This window comes from Vidua chalybeata, chromosome 7, assembly GCF_026979565.1.
Source record: "Vidua chalybeata isolate OUT-0048 chromosome 7, bVidCha1 merged haplotype, whole genome shotgun sequence".
Lineage (NCBI taxonomy): Eukaryota > Metazoa > Chordata > Aves > Passeriformes > Viduidae > Vidua > Vidua chalybeata.
In genome coordinates, this window is record NC_071536.1 from 31,897,782 (window position 1) to 31,916,952 (window position 19,171).

The 19,171-nt window shown below is 38.5% G+C and overlaps 1 protein-coding gene across 1 annotated transcript in view; it reads right to left on the bottom strand.

The window, feature by feature from the left end:
- The window catches only part of NCKAP5 (NCK associated protein 5), a 354,946-nt gene that overhangs the window by 43,622 nt on the left and 292,153 nt on the right, over positions 1-19,171 (bottom strand). Inside the window, exons 12-15 of the mRNA XM_053948355.1 lie at positions 15,641-15,829; positions 11,333-15,177; positions 10,447-10,624; positions 6,196-6,274 (exon numbers count right to left, since the gene is read on the bottom strand). Of these exons, the coding sequence (XP_053804330.1) occupies positions 6,196-6,274; positions 10,447-10,624; positions 11,333-15,177; positions 15,641-15,829 (4,291 nt within the window). The remainder of the gene's footprint in view (positions 1-6,195; positions 6,275-10,446; positions 10,625-11,332; positions 15,178-15,640; positions 15,830-19,171) is intronic.

Here is a 19,171-nt window from a genome sequence, read left to right on the forward strand (position 1 = left end):
CTGAAAATGTGCAAATTAATGATTCAACTGCTCTATCAGTTATGATTGCTAAATGGTTCTTAACTTCCATCAATGGCCTGATGAAAGGAATTAATGCTGACAATGATAAATTGTTTTCCCAGGCATTGAGACTTCATGGCAAGAGAGGATTTCTTTTGAGGTGAGAAGACCTAAGCTGAATATTGTTCTTCATTACAAGCACTGGAGGCACCCAATGATTTGCTGAGCATTTTAAGCAAATTGTGGCTTATCCCTTTGCCTCTCCACAGCGATGTGGACCACCTCCCTTTACTGAATGCACAGGCTATAACAAAATAAGTTTTCTCACCATCTCTCCTCTCTCACTTTTCCTGTTACATTTATCTCAGTAATCCATTACAGACTTCACGTAGTTTGTCTCCAGATTTTGAGGGTTCCTTCATGTAAATGTGTTTGCTCAAATGCATCAGACTTAATGGACATGCTTTAGGATGATGCATGTCAAATTTAATGTATTTACCATGTAAATCAGGCTTGTTTCCTTTACATCTATATCAATTCCCCAAGAATGAGAAAACATGAATTTAATAGCTATTTGCTTAGTACCCCAGTAAAAACACCCAGTTTCAGTAGTTTATATAATGGTGGACAAAACCAAGTGTTTGGTTTGGCAGAGGGAGGTGTCCAATATTTTTTTCTCTCACTGGAAACCTGGTACAAGCTTATTACAAGCAGAGGGACTGCTATTGTTTTCAGCAAGCTTTGGTATAAGACATTAGATAATTTATATAACTAAGCACTTAAGAGTATGTACATTAAATGGCACATTCAGAAATGAAATGTGAAACATATTTTGTCAGTTCCAGTGTTCATCAGATCTAGATTTCAGAAAGAAACCAAGAAAAAAAAAAAGGCAGATGGCACTGGGGCAAGGATCTGTTGGTTAGAAATGGTTATTGGTATGGATACAGAAAGGCTCTGAATGGTAGTCTGGATTTGTGCTTGTCCACAGCAGCAGTGACCACCAGTTTCAAATGATGCCGGTGAACAAACATGAGGAGAAAGGTGAGAAGATAAAATGGATCTATTTGTGGGAAAAACAGATATATAAGAATCAGGAAGAAAAGAGGAGACAGGAACAAATTTATCTGGAGCACTAGAAAAAATTCAGGCCTTCTCATAGAAAAGTCTGCTCATGAAGTGTGTTTTCTTATTATCATATATATAATTTCACAGTATGGCTACTGGGTGCTGAATAAAACAATAGTAGAATACAAAAGCCAAGGTTCTCTTCTTTAGTATTTGATATGTCAATACAAATAATTGTAACGTTGACATTTCAAGTCAAATCCACCTCTATCTGCAAAGTTACATGTTCTGCCTTTGCTATCACTATATCTGCAAAATTATTATCAAGGAGCTGGCAACTTATCTATAAAACTTGCTGTGAAGGACTTTCCTGGTTTCTACTGAAAATGGGCTTTGAGCACTTTGCTGCATATAAAGCTTAAAGGAGGGGATTTTAAAACACAGCGCAACACATAAAAAAATACTCACTATACTTCCTCTTTGGAACATGAAGCATCTAAGGGATTCAACCAAATGCTCCCTAAAGAAGACAAATCTCAAAAAAGTTTCTTAAAAAATAAAAAAATTAAAAAATAAAAGAAGTTTCCTTTTTCTGACCAGATTGCCTTTAAATTACATTGCAAAACCCTTCTGAAAGGTTGTTCTTGGAAAGCAGAAAAAATGATGAGAAAACCTTGATAAAACCTGCCATAAGGCAGATGATTATCAAGAACTTTAATGGATTTGAGCGCTGGGCTACAGGCAGAGCTACAAAAGAATCCCTTGCCCTCAGTGTATGTTTTTGTTCTGGCACAAAGCACCAAAGTCTACAGTGCACTTTTAATGTTGCTTTAATAGTGTGGAAGCCCAACCCTTTACCCAGCTAGAGACTTTTCAAAACCCTTTTAAGTCTCTGAAGACTTGATCTGTATTATCTACAAGGTTTACATTTAACACTGGATGAATCCATTTAGAGCAACTGACCTGGACCCCTAATGAAAATTTGACAAATATTAGTTCCAAGTCCTTCTTCAAAGTTTCAAGAATTCCGGCTACATTTATCTTCATAATCTTTGCCCAGCTCTGAATTTCACTTGGAATTCTCCAAACAAACCACAGGGGTCAATGCACAGTTAGGTAATTTGTTTCCAGGAACTGTGAATCTTTCTGCTGTGGATTCTAACCCCAGCCTGCCTCAGGCATTTAACTCCCCACACAACTTCAGTAGGAAGTACCTTGTGCTTCCAGTGGAGCAGGCAGTACCAATAACACCCAGATGGATTTTGGATTGCTATGACCAATTCTCCTGTTATCATGTATTTGCTCCCTAGAGAACACACAAGAAGCTTCAGGTCTATTCAGATTGTTAAAACCTATTTTATTCTTACCACTGATGTTATTTGGATGAAAAAATCTACTTGCAGCGCTTCCTCTGATATCCAAACTCAACAGGCTTTTCTTATACAATGAATCTGACCTTTTAGCTCAATCAGTGACATATTAAATATAACATTTGAAACCAGAAGCCTTCCAGTTCAATAAAACAATTCCTTCAGATGAACCGCCCATGCTTCCACATAGTCCCTGAATTTCAGTGCTTTAGACCAGAAGGGTTTGATTCACTTATGTTGCTAAGGATGGAATGCCTCCTGGAAACCCACAATGGAAAATAAACACATTCACACATTGAGATATCTGTGACAAAAAAAGAAACCCTCTTTCTTTTTACTGAAACCTGAGTGTAAATTTAAGAACAGGCTTGAAACTTTCTCAGACACTTCTAATCAGCCTATTTAAGCTGAGGCTGTGTTTTGTGTGAAGCTCGAGTATATCATTAGCAAAAAGCTTATTCCATGCTGACTTGCTCTTCTAGCAAATTTTCATCCATTTGGGGTAACAGAAGAGGAAACTGGACCCAGAATTATTATCATGCAACTTGCAAACTGGGGTTTGATAAATCACCAGTGTTGCTGTCTGAGAAAATGGAACATTCAGTCTTTCCCTTCAGCCTCAGCAGAGGTTCATACCAACACTGAAAAATTATATGATTAATTACAACTAAATTTCCTGTTCATTACAGATACATTCCCAAAAAGAAAACAGCCTGTTAATTTGTCTATACCCAAAAATACTGTTGCTGCATACCCTAGTATTCCCACATGAAGCTGTTTGCAAGAATGAATTCTTCAGTAATTAGCATTTGTTTGCTTGTGCCATGGATTTTTGACTTTTCCCTTGAAGCTGTTTATCAATGAAAATTCTGAATGCATTTTAATTAATACAATCACACTTTTCCAGGAGTAGCTGCTAATTTGAAACAGCAGTTGAAATATGAAATATTGAACTTTTTAACAAATGCTTTGCTCCTCTCAAGAAGTCCAATTGTTACGTTCTGTATGTAAAGGTGTCATCTGTAACTGTCTTGTAAGTTTTTGGGTCATTGTGACAATGGGGAAATTCAAGACAAATAATGACACTTCTGCTCCTTTGGGGAGAAGAGAATTCTTTTTCTTTGTAAAAAGAAGGTGCCTTTTTTTTTATGTTTACATGGGAGCAATACTGTCAAGAGCTTGCCACATCATCTGTGCATTCAATAAAGGAATTTTATTTATAGGAATACTTGAAGACTATGCTGTACCTGTCTGAGCTGGGAGTCTGTCATGACATGAAGTCAACCTTTTCATCATGTCCTTTCCTCTTAGGTACTTCAGCATTTTCCACTTCATCCCTCTTTCAAAACACAGCTACTTTATTGCAAAGGGCTTGAGGGAAGAGCTCTGAGGATGACTGGACTTCAAAGGGATACTCAGGTCTGCTGTCTGTGGGGGTGGGAGCACTGGCAGCATCTCTGCTTCCTCACTGACACCTCAGCAAAGGCATCCAGCGTGTAACATATTTTAAAAGACTCTCAAAATGGCTTAAATATATTTTGAAGAACAATATAGCACAATATAATGACTGCTTCATATGGAAATGATCATGTGTTCCTGAGATATAAGTACATGAGGAGGGAAATTTTATGTAACTGGGCACTGTTGCTTTCCTTCAACTGAGCAAATCTGAAGAGCCAGCAAAATACTTAAATTGGTTTAGATCAGCAACTGACAATTAAAAACCTAGCAACTGGTATTTTACACAGTTTTTGATTCATACTCAGGAGTGTCTCACTGTTAGAATATGATGAACCAGAATTGTCTCACATGACACCTACCTAGAGGACTGTTATTAGTACCTTGTTTATGGGTTAACTGGGCAGGACTGCTGTCAGTTTAGTTATTTTAATGACAGCTACAGAAACACATGCTTTTCCTGCTGCATAAAAAAAGAATATTCCCTGTTTAATGATAGCTTTTCTACCATACATTCAGCTCTAAGTCTGTTTTCATAAAACCCAGTAGAATAAATGCATTAAAATACAGCTAAAAACCCGCAGCAAACTTTGTTTTCTGGGGAAACAAGGGGAAGTGGCCTTAAGCTGATGGAGAGTGGATTCAGGAACGAGTAAGAATTTCTTTACTGTAAGGGTGGTGAGGCCATGGAACAAGTTAGTGAGAGAAGCTATGGCTGCACAGAGTTTCAGCAGGGAAAAAAATCAGTATCTTTCTATGAAAACTTTTGTATCAGAAAAATGCCAGCACCTCTATTAAGGAATTTTAAAAGCATCTGACAACCTGCTTAATAAGCACTATGTCCTGTCAGAGACTTGGATTTGGTGCCTGTGGGAGGAGCAAAATATTAATACTCTCAAAAGCCACCAGAACAATATATTACAGGATACAACAACAAATAAATATCAAAATATAGAACTAGCCACAACCACCAATTACACTGATGAACAAGGATGCTCTGGAGTCTTTTTATGGGAAAAAAAAAACAACAAAACAAAACTCTGCAAATAGTTGGCTTTCTTGCTCTTTTTCAGTATCTAGATTAAAAAATTGAAACATTTCACATGATTCAAAGTAAAAGTTTTGAGAATTTTTGGTATGGAGGCAAAGTAATTATTTCAGTATGAGGAAAAGTAATTTTGAACAGTCTTAGGTGAGGTGTTCTCTGCTGGGCAATTTCTGGTAACAGAAAATAAGTCCTTTATGTACAGCATGAGGCATGAATTTCTGTTTGCAGGGCTAGTGCCTACCCACTGACAGAATGCTCTCAGAGTCTTACAGTGTACAAAGTTCTTGTTATTCAGCTGTTGTCATGGAGCCAGGTTATGGCTGAGTTCTCAGAGAGGGAAGAGTTTAGGGATTTTTCCTACAGGTAACACAGCCAGTGTTTGTTTGTCTGAATTTGGGACTGAAAGGGCTGTGCAAGTTAATGGAGCATGCAAACATTCTCCTCCTGCCCCCAAAAGAAATGTGTTTTGACATGATACCTCTGTTTGGACTTGGTGGGTTGGCAGGACCAGTGAAATGAAAGAGGTTCTGGCAAGAAGAAATGGAATCAGATTTTAACTTTTTAATGAATTTTTTTACTGCAGTCTCTATCTGCAAAGGGAACTTGCTAAAGGTGAATTTTTCTTGTTCAGTCAGTTGTTTATATTGGTGACACACTGCTCTAATCCAAACCTCAGACTTCTGTTTTGCCCTCCACTGCCTATTAGATATTTTTACATGTACTGAGATTAAAAATTAGTATGTGCCAACCACGAGGCAGGGTGGATGGTGCTACCCTTCCACAGCAAAGGCAACTTACTTTTCAAGAACAGCTTTAAGGTCTTTTGAACAGACACTTGTTTGCTGTTTCTTGTGGTTTAGTTTATCACAGCAATTATTCTGCTATTTAAATTTTATTCTGAATTTTACTAGTTCAGGGCAGATGACACAGTTACATTATGTCAGTGTTATTCCCACTGAAAATGCCACGCACAACAGCCCTTATGTTAAGCCACTCTATGTAACCCACTGTTTTGGAGGCTGAAATGATCTTTCATTCATAACCCAAGACCCTCCAATCAGACATTGCATTGACCCACAATTGTAATGGTGTGTATTCATCTCATGCATTTGATGAAATCTGGCTATTTAGGAGCTAAATGAAGGCTAAAGCTGACATAAGGGGGCAAACAAACAAAGTAATGAGAATTAAACATGTCTTTTTCACAAGAACTGACAGCAATAAAATCCAGTGTAAAATATAATTCTGTACCTATCACATGACTCTGACATGTAGTCCTTGTCATGGTGTCCTCCTCTTCTTCTTGCAGGTTTTCTGTGACTACTTTAGCCTGTACATAGTGCAACAACAAAAGTGAAGAACATGTGTGATTCTGTTTATGTTGCTTCATGACAACTACAGAATGTTTTGCAAAAATAAATCAGAGTAAAGTTACATGGCAGCTAAGAGTGGAATATATAACCTGTCTTATTCTATGAATGATATCTGACGATAACAACTTTAATTTCATTCAAAATCACAACATGCAGCAATGAAAAATATCCTTGGAAGATGCAGTTCTTCAAAATAAAAACCTAATGGATGGTGTGGTATCTCTTTAGTTCAGTTTGCAAACACTGAACTTTGGCGTTTTTATTTCCACCTCTGTTTAAAAACATTTATTAGCTAGACAGAGAGAAAAAATCATTTAAGAATGCAGTGCACTCTAAGAGCCTGTGTGTGGTATTCAAGTTTGTGTTATTCAAATCCCTCAGATATTATGGGTTTTTTCCAAGATGTATCTTTGCCCTGTCATTCTGCACTCCTGTTTCCCAGGTGTACAGATAATCTGAGTCCCTCTGAGCACACAGTGAAATCCCCCTCCATCACGTGCTATCAGTGGCCACAATTCAGTTTCAAGGACATATTTTTCTGCCATGCTACATAAATCAAACAGGAATAAAGATACTTCCAGGGTGATGAGAGGAGGACAGGCAGAACTACAGAAAAAAATTGCTTTCAATATCTCAGGGATCTTAAATTATTTGCTAATCACTCTCTGCTGTTTTAAACTGCTTACAGCACGCTCACAATAACAAGAGCACATTTTGTAATCTAAACCACTGGAATTTATCATAATTTCCATGACATATCTTCGATCACAGTGTAAATCCTGCTTGCTGGGTTACACAAGTAGCCCTGTTGACCTCTTGTGAGCAGCCAAAGTATGACACCAAAGACTTGCTCTCCACATTTTTAAAAATGCATTTATCATCTCTTAATCCTAGGGATTTGATTACATCTTTTCTTTCTTACGAAATGCCTCTCTTCAGGCTATGGAAAATGAGGAGGCGAGTGTTCACTTGGCACCCAGTTCCAGGTGGAACAGTTTCTCACATTTGCACAGGGCATGGCCAAGCGCTGCTGTGACATTTCATAATGTTGAGATAGATCCCTGGGTGTTCCCCAAACACCCAGACTGCGCACACAGAGTGCCACACAAAACTCCTGGTGCCTTGGGTTTGGTGCCACATTTCCACCTCACAAAGTGAAGCCCATGGCTGTTCTAAATCACACAGGGCTGTAATAAAATCACAAAGATGAAATGAAGCAGTGCAGCACAAAAATGATTGTATCTCACCTTAAGCTCCAGCCAAGGACATGAAAAAGTACGGGAGAACATGGAATATCCTTGGTGTAGGCTGAAGTGTTATGTATTTCTGCTGGCTGGCCTTTAGAGCAAAGTGCTTTTTTGATGAACACTAACGGGAAGTGTATCCCTCTGAAGGTGAATGCACAAGGCCACCACTGGTGGAACACTGCTTTTTCCATAAATTCAGTGGCAGTCCAGCAATAACATTCTTTGCATGAACAGAAATCAGAGGTAATTGGTGCATATGTTATGGCGTAATAGTGCCTCAAGCCTTTACCTGGCACATCATAAGAAAAGTGATTTAATCATCAAAAATTAAATAGCTTTTAAAGGAAAAGATCTTGCTAGAAAATTAATGTTAGAAACTGTTCTGGCCAGGATTTAAAGCAGCAGTATATATCTGATAAGCAGTTTGGAAATACAGCACTGAACCATATGACTGAGTGCACTTTGCATTGTTCAGAAAAGAAAAGAAATCTTCCTGGTTTAGGGCTTTTAAAAAGATTTATGCTGTTTTCTCCAAAAGCATTAATTTTGTCTTTTTATGAGGAAAAAAAAAATGCACAGGAGGCCATCCTACAGCATGTGACTGTTTTCAGTCACAGCTATCTTCCAGCCCTTTGCAATGTGCTTCAAAGTAAGCAGACAGCAAACAATAACTGGAAATGATAGTAATAAGATTAATGAACTTTGAATTTAAAGACTTTGCACTGTTTTTCTTTTAGAAGTTTGGAGGATGAGATGAAATACCACATATTGTGGAATCTTAAGGTATACCTCTTTCATAAGTTAGCATTAATAACTGTAAGCACATTTTAAATCTTGTTATTCTAGATGTCATCAGTCTTTTGGCACTAGATATTTCTTTCAGGAATTAAGTGCCACAGTAAGCAGAATATGAAACTCAAAAAAAAAATAAAACAAAACCAAACAAAACATATAAATGTAACTTAATCTTCAAAAACCATACAAAAATACTTTGTTTCCCTGCTAACAAAAGTGTATGGTGTAACAGAAGTAATGCTTTTTTACCATGACTAATATGTCCTTAAAAACAAAATAGTATAATTAGCATTCCTCCGTTATTTATGTACATTAAGAACAATCTTTGTAGTTCCTTCACAAAATGAAGTGTGTTTCTTTAAGATATACTTAAAATACTATTATTGCAGCATTTAGAAAGACTTCACAAAATGATAGACAAAAAGCACAGCAAATTATTGCAGCATTAGAAAATAATAAGTTAGAAAGAAATTGTAGAAACAATGTGTAGAGTTTTTGTACTCCTGTACAGTGAAGAAAGCTGTCAGGACCATATTAAATGGGGCATAGTTAAACTGAGTGACTCTGATAAGGGGCTCTGCTCTGCTATCTAAGTTCTAGATCAGCTGGATTGAATTTCCTGCATATTGCACATTTCCAGACTTTCATTCTCTCTCTTTCCTTTCAGTGACACTACAAGGACAGCCTTAGATATGCTTATAATTTGTGGTTTTATAATGCAGGAGACATCTACATTTTCAAAGAAGAGATGATACCAGAGGAGTCAGGAGGAAAGTTTTCAAACACATTCATTTTGCATATGTTCCCTGTAAGTTTTTTTAAAAATGACCTTGCAGATGTTCTCAGCAAAGATTCTGTATTAAAGAAAAAAAAAAAAAAAAAAAGAAAAAAAAATTGCCTGAATTTGAAACTATGTATGGAATGTCTTGAAACTATGTATGGAATGCCTTGACCTCAAGCATCCTCAACATCAGCCCTAAGCTAAGAGATTTTTCATTTCCCATTACAAAGCTATTTGCAGTGCTCCCAGAGAATTTGTATTTCAGATTCCCCCAGTTGCGTGTGCTGCACTTCAGTAACTCAGTTCTATCAGAACAACAAAAGCAACAGCCTCAGCTTCAGAGTAAGTATTTGGCACAAGTTTCCAGGCTGTTGGTTAAAATTGTGGTTATGGTTAATAATAACCATAATAATATGGACAAGACAGCTATCGCAGGAATGGGGAAAGAATGCTATAGGGTTAAAGCATTTCACTTCTCCTTGTGCTGGACTTTAAAACATCATGGGGAAGGTCCTTGCTAGGCAAGACACTGCTCATTAAATTCTAATGTTAATTAAAAGAAGCTTCACCAGGAAGGGCACCCCTTCAGCCTGACTTTAGGTTACAGTCCTGGACTGTGTATGAACATTCTCAATGCAGTAAAGTTAGTCCAGAACCAAACTCTAGCAGCTAATAGAAAACAGCTAATAGAAGAAAATTTTTCTTCTATGTTACAACATTCCTCCTCTCTGAGTAAATTAAATTATCAGGTACAGTTAGTATCTTACTGAAGTATAAAACTACAGGCCATGAATAGGGAGATTTTTAATGGCACAGAGTGAGACGCAGGTTCAATGTATGTTTTTCTTTTGAACGTTCCCTCTTAAGTGACAAATATTCCCAAATGTGGTCAAATAATTTGCCTTTTCCACATCAGCAGAGTACTTTTTAGGCTTAATGACTTTTATAATGTTCAGAGGAATGCTCAATACTGGCATGCAATTTTAAGGGAAAGGGGAAAAAATAATAAAAAAAAAATGGTCCTATCATTTTACTCTACTACAGTGTGATTATAGCATCATTGTGCATGTATCTTCACTGGAATTGAATTGCCAGCAGAAGCAGTAGAATCTTCATGACTATCTGTATAATGTGGCCTATAGCCAAGCTGCCAACTTTTGTATTAATTCACAATCCTCTAGCTACACAACATCTTTCTATCTTTTATATAAACAGTTATTATCCTGTTTGCCTGCAATGGCAATAAGAAACACATCCAGAAGTTAAAAACGAAGGTAATCATGTTTTCATGTACTGAAGCACTTACCAGGGTCTGATTCTGCATTTCCATATCAGCTTTTGTGTTGCTGTTTTTCCTGTGGTTTCCTTGAGGGCTGATAGAGTTGCCGTGAAGAGAGGAGCCCTGGGAGCTGCCCTTCGACACACTCCTGTAGGAAACATTATTTGATCCACTTTCTGTCTGCTGAGCTGCTTTCTTATCAACTCTGCAGGTAGAGAGTGATTCCTCTGATAAATTGCACTGCCCTTCTTCAATCACTCTACTTTCCCATTCCTTTAATGTTTAAAGTAACCTCTCTGTATCTTTCTGTCTCCAGACCTTTGAGTGATAAATGTTTCTAACTAGCCTTGATCAAACCTGTCACTTGCAATTTCAGGTAGTATATCAATTTAGCCTTTCACATGTGATGATTTATATTATATTTGGGACTGCTGTGGGGCAAACGTGAAAACACAATATACCCATTGCTAAGTTCTTCTGTGACCAAAGGTTGTGAGAGCTGGAAAGGTAATTAATTCTGACAAGTTACCAAATATGTGTTTTCTGGTTACAGTACAGGAAGATGGAATACATTAAAACATGTACCTAATTACCCTCTATATTTACACACCATCTGCCTAGATTCTTGATTTCTGGAATAATTTGAATTATCAGCTTGGATGTAACTTGCCTATCTTTAATTTCAAAGACCAATGGTTTGGTTAAAGTAACATGAACAAAATTATCTTCTCAATGTTAATGCTTTGTTTTTTTTTTTTTTTTTCTCCTGTAGAGATTAAAGTCCCAACTGTGCACCTACTGTTTGCTGCTGTGCTTTCTTAGCACAAAAAGAACATACATTGAACTTCACATCTGGGCATCTGTAGAGCTACACAGACATCAACACATCTCAAACTGTGTTCTGGAGTTTTACCTGTTTAAAAGCTCTCTCATAAAGCTGTCTTTTGGTGAGTAGGCAGCTGGGGTAGAACCTCTGACTTGTTCACAATCAATCTCACCAGGAGAGTCTTGGGAAGGCTTTACAATTTTGCTCTCCATGGCCAAAATGTCACCATTGTCAGCTTTCCTGTTAATTTGATTTTCTATTTCACAGTGTTGCTCAGTTTTCTTCTTTTCTTTTCTTCTCTCTAATTTTGCCTGTTTAATTCCAAATCCTGAAACTTTTGCATCCTTTTTTTCCACTTTAGTTTTAGGAACATCAGTCTTCCTGCTACTCAGTGCTGGGAGCTTACTCTTTCGGAAGCCAAACCAACTGGCTATAGAAGGCCCAGTCTTTTGTTTAGTCTCCACAGTGGGGGATTTGGTTTGTCCCTGACCCTTTTGCATATTTTCTTGAATGCATAACATGACTTTTTCCTCTATTGTAGGTTGCAGAGATGGTGAGCTCAAAAGATCATTAACCTTCTCAGAGGTTTCTGCTAATTTTAAAGACATTTGCTGTCTTCGTGACCTTGCTGCTTCCAGTTTATGAGGACACTTTACTCCATCAAAGCTTTGGAAGGACAAAATTTGTTTGGAAGATACAGTAGCCGAGGCTTCTAACTCCAGTTCTGCTGACAGAACACTTTTTTTACCTAGAGCTTCATGCTTAAAGCTTTCAGTGCTTTTCTCACTCTGCACAGATAGACTGCGTGCCTCTTTCTGAGAAAATGGTTTGCTTCCATCACATTTTGAAGTGCTGTGAAACTGGTCTACTTTTTGAGATGATCTGAAGGGCAATTTGCTTGGGCTTCCATGCTGGCTATTACAACTACTCATATTTCCAAGAGAGCCTTGTCTAGGACAAGAATTTTCTGTGGGTTTAGTAGTATATAAAAGAGCCTCTGGTGCCACTGCTGTCCCAGGAGTAGCCTTGATCTGAAGCCCTTCCATGGTTGAGTTCTGCCTCGTTAGAGAATTCCCTCTGTCAGAAGTGTTTGTGATAATCTGAGTCCGTACTTTCCCGAGACCTTCAGTCACAGGGGCAGATGGCTTCTCCCCTGTGTGGATGCTGAAACTCTGACTACGAGCTTTCGCTCCGTTCATGCCCAGAGCTGGCTTCAAGTGCGACTTGTTGCCGGAAGAAACAGACCTCTTAACTAATTTGTTTTCTAATCCATCTCCTCTGTCTACCACCAAGTTGCAGCTTTCATGTGAATGAGCTGATGCTGTATCCATACTAAGTCCCACAGCACAATTATTTTTTACTTCAGTATCAGACCTGGAGTCCTTTAATTCCGCATCCATTGCACCTTTGGTGGTTACACACACCGACTCGCTTTGCTTGTGCTTCCTGGAACTCACATTACTTTTGGAAGCTGCATTTATACTGTCTTTTTCCTGCTTCCCTGGAACAGTAGAGCTCTTGCGGAGAAGCTGGGGAGATTTGACAAATAATTTCAGTCCTACAGGGAGACGGGTTTTCATTCCTCTCTCATTAGAGTTTTGAGAGGCGTGTGCAGCGTCACCGGCATGAAACAGCGTTGACGGGAAATTGTTTACCTGAGATAGCAAAGGCTCACTTGTGCTCGTCGTATGACATTGAGGAGTTGTGGGCAGAATGTTTGGCATCTTTTGTAGCTGATCCAACCCACTGTCACTGGAAATATTGTTTTTGCTGGAAAAGGTGTCTTGTGAAGGAGTTGTTTCCAGTGACGGACAGCCTAGAGAAAAGGACCTGGCTGTTTGAAAATCTGTGCTGGAATACTCACGATTCCTGTGGAGACCCACCTGATTAGGGTTTTTTGGGCAGACTTGCTTTGTGGAAACTTTGGAAAGTCCTTGGCATGCACTGTGGGATTGCTGAGATGTGCATTTATTTTGCATAATTCCTTCTGCATTTTCTTGAAGGTAAGATAATTCAATTTTGGCCCCAGAAGATACATTTTTTGCTTGCATTTCATGACTAGATTGATTATGAAGGCCAGAGTTCACAGTTCCTTTTAATGGAGATGATTTCAGTACATTTTTTGCTGTTTCAGTGGGACCAGCTCCTCCTAACTTTACTGCTAGAGGTGGAGAATTAGCATAATTAGGTCGAATCAACAGGGATGTTGACCTGCCTGGAGGAAGGGGTGGGGATGGAGACCGGCCTCCTACAGTAGCTAAATCACAATGAAAGTCTCTGGTTGGAGGTTCCCCATAGCTACTGGGCTCTATAAAGTGCTGAGGCAACAGTGGTGATGTTGGACTCTGACTCTTTGGATACTTTGACCCATCTCCTCTGCCAGGACGTTTCAAGTCAGGCAGGGCGTGGGCAGGGGGCTTTGGAACCTGAAATTCGACTTTTGAATCAAAATGACGAGGTGGGCTTTGAGCCTTTTTGAATCTTGAAAGCTTTACAGGTGGCAGAGCAGGTGATTTCTCAAGGGCTGTGGGGCCCACTGACAGAGCTACAGGTGCCTCCCCATTCTCAGACATTAGAGTTTTTTGGGGAGAAAACTTACATCTGCTGGGTATTTTAGTTACATTTGGCTTTTGATTGATGCCGGCATGCACAGTGGAGCTTGAATTGGCCTTGTATGATGCATCATACACTGGCTTCACTAGTTTCTGTCGTGAAGTATTTTGCTGTGTCACCCTTCCACAGCGTGAAGATTCACCACAGGTCAGGGGGACAGCTGTATTTTTATTCCCTGTATTATCTTCAAGAGTATTTTTCCCAGTTTCATCTTCCTGTCTTTCTGAAGCAGTGTAGTTTCTAGCATTGGGTCCTGGCTGCAAATCAGCTCTTCCCTGAGGTATAAGTTCAGTGTATTCCGCACAGGACATAGTTTGTGGCTGGTTGATTGAAATCTCATTTCTTGTTACAGTGACAACTCCAGTTTGATGTGAGCTGAATTCAATTGGCTCACCATCCTTAGCATCATATATTACCGTAATGCACTCTTCAGAAGAGGTCTTCTTTATAACCTTTTGTTGTTTAATGAAATTACATGGCTTCGGCCTAATGTCTGGGTGAACAGGTATCTGGTTCTCTTCTTTGTCAGTAGATACAAACTGAGAATTCTCTGTGACTTTGAGCAAGTCAGAGGTCTTTGTATACTTCTCAGGAAAGGGAGCTGCTAATAAATCTGAGGGACTTTTCTCATCACTGCTTTCTATATGCAATTCATCCAAGACTTCATTGTCATCAGTGTCTGAAAGCTGAAAATTAAAATCCTTCCAGCCCATATTAGAATGGCTTTGATTTAACTGTAACTCAGGCAGCTTTGCTCTGGTGCATGATTTTACTTCTGCCTGAAATCCGCTGACAAAACTAGTCAATTTCTCAGGTCTTTCCTTTGAATTAAAAAATGAACTTCTTTCTGGCAAATGTTTCCTGTTAGGATCCCAGTCAAAGAGACTGTCAGAAATGCTATGAGTTAATTTGTTACAATAGGTCCTGCAGTCTTTGCTTGGAACTTCCTGCAGCAACAGTAAGGATGAAGAGTCATCATCTGCATCATCATGGGAATCTGAATCATAAGAGAAAGTTTTGTTGTGCTCAATGCAAACACTTCCCATTTCCATTGGCTTACAGTGAGTCTGTTCATTATGGCCGCCACACTTAATTCCAGGGGAATATATTCCTTCATTGGAGTTCATGCAATCTTTGTAACCCCATTTTGATATTACTGAAGGTGGTTCAAGTAATATTTTTTGCTCCTGCAATTTTTTCAGCCCTTCTAAGATATGGTTTTCCTTGATACGAGTTGGAGGTAGATCATCTGCAGGACTTGAGAGGTTGCTTGGGAGCGAAGAACCAATGCTTATTCTTTTATCCCATCTCATGGATGACTGTCAAAAGAAAATAAAAATCACTTGTGTTACTCACAAGTGCTCTCAATAAAAGTGTTACCATTTTGGTAAGGAGATAGAGGAGTTGCATAAGGGCATTCCATTCCATTCTTTGCTATTTATAGCAAAGTTCTTTTTTAATAAAGGATTTCACAGTGGTGTGAAGGCTGCAGTGCATTAAAAACCTGTAGAAAGAACAATATGAATGGAACGATTAAGATGAAGAGCAGTTTGGACTATGGAAGGTAGGATAAATGTCTGAACAAATGAGGAGACTGTAAGTAAGCTGGAGTGATAAAGGAATCACTAAAAAAAATTAAATGGGGGGTAATAGTTTAGTGACAAGTGCTTTCAATATAAAAGTGAGAGAAAAGTAAAAACACTTCTGAAACAGGCAGCTTTTCAATTAATCTTGTTTCAGATTAACTTAAACTAATACATGAAGAAAATTAATTTGATTTACCCTTTTACTCGTCTTTCCATCATTCCAAGTATAGGAGGAACCACTGGAATATTCACTGCAAGCACTTGAGAGGGAGAGTTCACTGCTACTGCAGCTGCTCCGAGGATACAGGTGGCTGGAGCCTGTCACATTTAATTGACTCTGGCATTTCAAGACAGGTATGCTGGATTTCACATTCTGCTGGCATTCCTAAATTATGAGACAAAATTGAAATATCTTATGGGGAGAAAATGATCATTTAACTTTCCCTTGATTAAGAATGGCAAAGAAAATGCAAGTGAGCCACTTACACCTTCCTCTCACGCAATTTAGCGTTGGGTGAATTTAATACAGAAAAATAAATTTAAAATTGCTAACAATTTCATTTGTCAGGGGAAAAAAAGCCACAATCCTCAGTGTTTTCTTCTTTAGTCTTGGACTAGCGTTCTGCTTTTCTTATTGTAAAGATTATTCTGAGTCTGTTTGAATTATGCTTCATACATAAGCAGCGTGCGCCGGTAAGATACATAAAACAAAGTTATAAGAATACAAGTACATCTTGACAACTGCATTACAGCCCCACAATGTAACAGATGAGGCTGCACAGCCTGGACAAGGTAAATTAATTTAGTATCCAGAGCGGAATGTCCACTGAGAATGGAATCTCTCCATTACAGTCTAATTTTGGTTTCCTATCTAGTTCAAAGCTTTGTCTAAGAAACTCTCTGACGTAGGACAATCCATCTTCGTGTCGCTCGCAGACAGCTGAAGCCTCTTGCTTATGCAATTTATTGACACTTTATGGCTGCCTTTAGTACTTGTGTAGTTATCGCCTCTTTCCAAATGCAATTTCAGCTGACTGTGACTAAGTGCCAGCTTTGAGGAAGAGAGTAATGAAGAGTAGATAGCACTTTAGGTAAAATATTAAACCTCTGTAGGAGTAGCTAGGATGCCTTTAATTTGTTTTCAAACTAATATTCTTGAGCCTAACAGCGTTGGAGCTTCTTTAGTGTTAAGTGCTTGCACTATTCTCCAGTTTCCTTACAGAATCAGACATCATTTTAATTACCAGAAACACCAGACATGACTACATGAAAAGAGGCTGTAATGAGGTGGGGGTCAGTCTCTTCTCCCAAGTAGAAATGGATAGGACAAGAGGAAACAGCCTCAAGTTGTGCCAGGGGATGTTGAGATTGGAAATTAGGAAAAATTCCTTCACTAAAAGAGTTGTCAAGCAATGGAGCAGGGAAGTGGTTGAGTCATCATCCCTGGATGGATTTAAAAGCTGTGTAGATGTGGCACCTGTGGATGTGGTTTAGTGGTGGAATTGATCTCATGGGACCTTTCTACCCAGTGGTGGGTGAAAGGTTGGATTTGATGATCTTAATCAAAAAGGTCTTTTCCATCCAGAGTGAATCTATGATTCTGTGCCTTCGTTTCATAAAACTTTTCCTTGGAATTCATTAAGGCAAACTGAAACAATATTTATTGATTTTTGTATGTAGATAGACTTCAAATTAATTTTGCTTAAATGAAGAATTTACACTTAGGAAGAAACAAGAAATCTGAAGTTATTGAATCCATAAAAAAATTATCAAGGCTGTGTATGCCCTAGACACAGCTTCTTCATGGAAATCTTTGGAACAACACTCAGTTTGTAGGCACTTCTCATGCACTGACATGTTTGCTGGCCTTCTGCTAATTTCTTCCATTTATTCCCCCATGTTCCTCCCATTTATTACTACCGGGGTTGAACCTTTTCTCAGCTGAATGGGAGAGAGCAGAATTTTTACTGCTGAGGAGTTCATCAGTACAGCTGTTCATCGCTCAGCTGACATCATAATGTTCAGGTTTTGACAAACGTAACTACAGGGCAAATCATTATTCTTCGTCACAGGCAAAACCTATGAATGGGAAAATCATTTAGAGGCACCAAGAGCACATTTCACCTCTGGGAATTATCGGTTCATGTTCTCCTAGGAAGTCAAATGGATGCAGGAGGAGCAGCCTTTAAATCCAGTGGCTCTGGGAAGAATACATCTTTCAGCATCACAGGCAGGCTGATGCCTGTATTTTTGGCTCTGAAGCGAATTTTGTTGTTTTGTGGAGACAAATGAGTCTTTATTTCTGACATTGTGGTTTCCCTGGGAGACCCCCTGCCATCAGCTTCCTCAGCTGTGGCAGTGTCCCTCCTGGGGAAGGTGACTGTACAGAGGCCAAGGGCAGCAGCTGCTTGTTCTGTCTATTCCTCTGCATTTTGGCTCTGGCATTGGGAAAACATGTCATGTGGAATTCTGCCCTTTATACTGGGCTGTGTCCCAGCCATCACAGCATGCCTGTAAATCCTCTCCTGTAAGAATCTCCTGCAGGAGGAAAGAGATCACAGCACAGTGACAAGTATTGCCTTCCTGTCATCTTCAGCTAGTCTGAGAGCCTCTCCAACCTCTCTCACTTTGTTTCCTTTGCACCTAAGAGAGGAGAAAGGCATTTGGTCCTACTGTTTCAGCAATGGGAAAAAATGGAGCTATCCAAGCAAAGCAAAAGAACAGTATATTACTGTAATCATCTTTAAGAGAGGAGAAAATGTGTAAAAAATATCATGTCACTCCAGACTACGAAGTAGGATATCTACTCAATTTCTAGATAGCATTCAGATCACTTAAGAGAATGGAGTTTTCCCCTTCAATTTGCCTTTATTCTCTAAATTATTCAAGAAAGTACTTTGAATAGCATGTTTATGATGCATTAATTAAATACATTTAACTTGCATATAGGTCTATTAACTGACATGGTGAAATTTTAATTTTTGTAATCATGACTTTTTAGTCATTACCTTTAATGAAATTAGAGTAAAAAGGCTTGAATGTAGTATTACAGTTTAAAAATGTAATTTTCACTAGAAATCGAAGAAATAATCAGACCATTAAAGACACAAAACTCTATATTAGAGCAACTTAACCTGAAGGCTTAATTAAATATAATGCAAAAGGTTGTTAGCATTTTTGTGAATCTTTGAAACAATGCCTTTTCATTAAAGTAGGTGTTACAACGGAGATTACATTTTTGTTGACAGTACTATACTTCAACATCAAAGGCACAAACAGGTTCAATGTTCTGTTCTTGTACTCTTTGTTTCCCTGTATGTGATTTTTGTTTTTTAAGCTACTTTTCTCTTTGACAATGAAACATGAAAGCCACGCTGGTGAACGTTTTGCCAAATAAGCACAAAGCTCACCCTGTCTGAAAAAAAAAAATGCAGAGCCCATGAATTTTTAAAAGTTCATACATAATATATCATAAAAGTGGGATGAATAATATGGGCATGGGCTTTAATAAAAAGCTCCTTGACCATTTCTCAAGAGATTCTGAGATGTAATCAATACCCAAAAAGGTGTATCGGGGACATTGCTAAGATTTATGCTTTTTTTGCACAGAGTGACACTATCTGCTCACTATATCAACCAAGCACACAATATTGAATTTCAGAGAACAGAAGGAAGTAAAAGCATTGTTATCTGCCTCAACAGTGTTTCAATTCAGAGATCAGCTTTA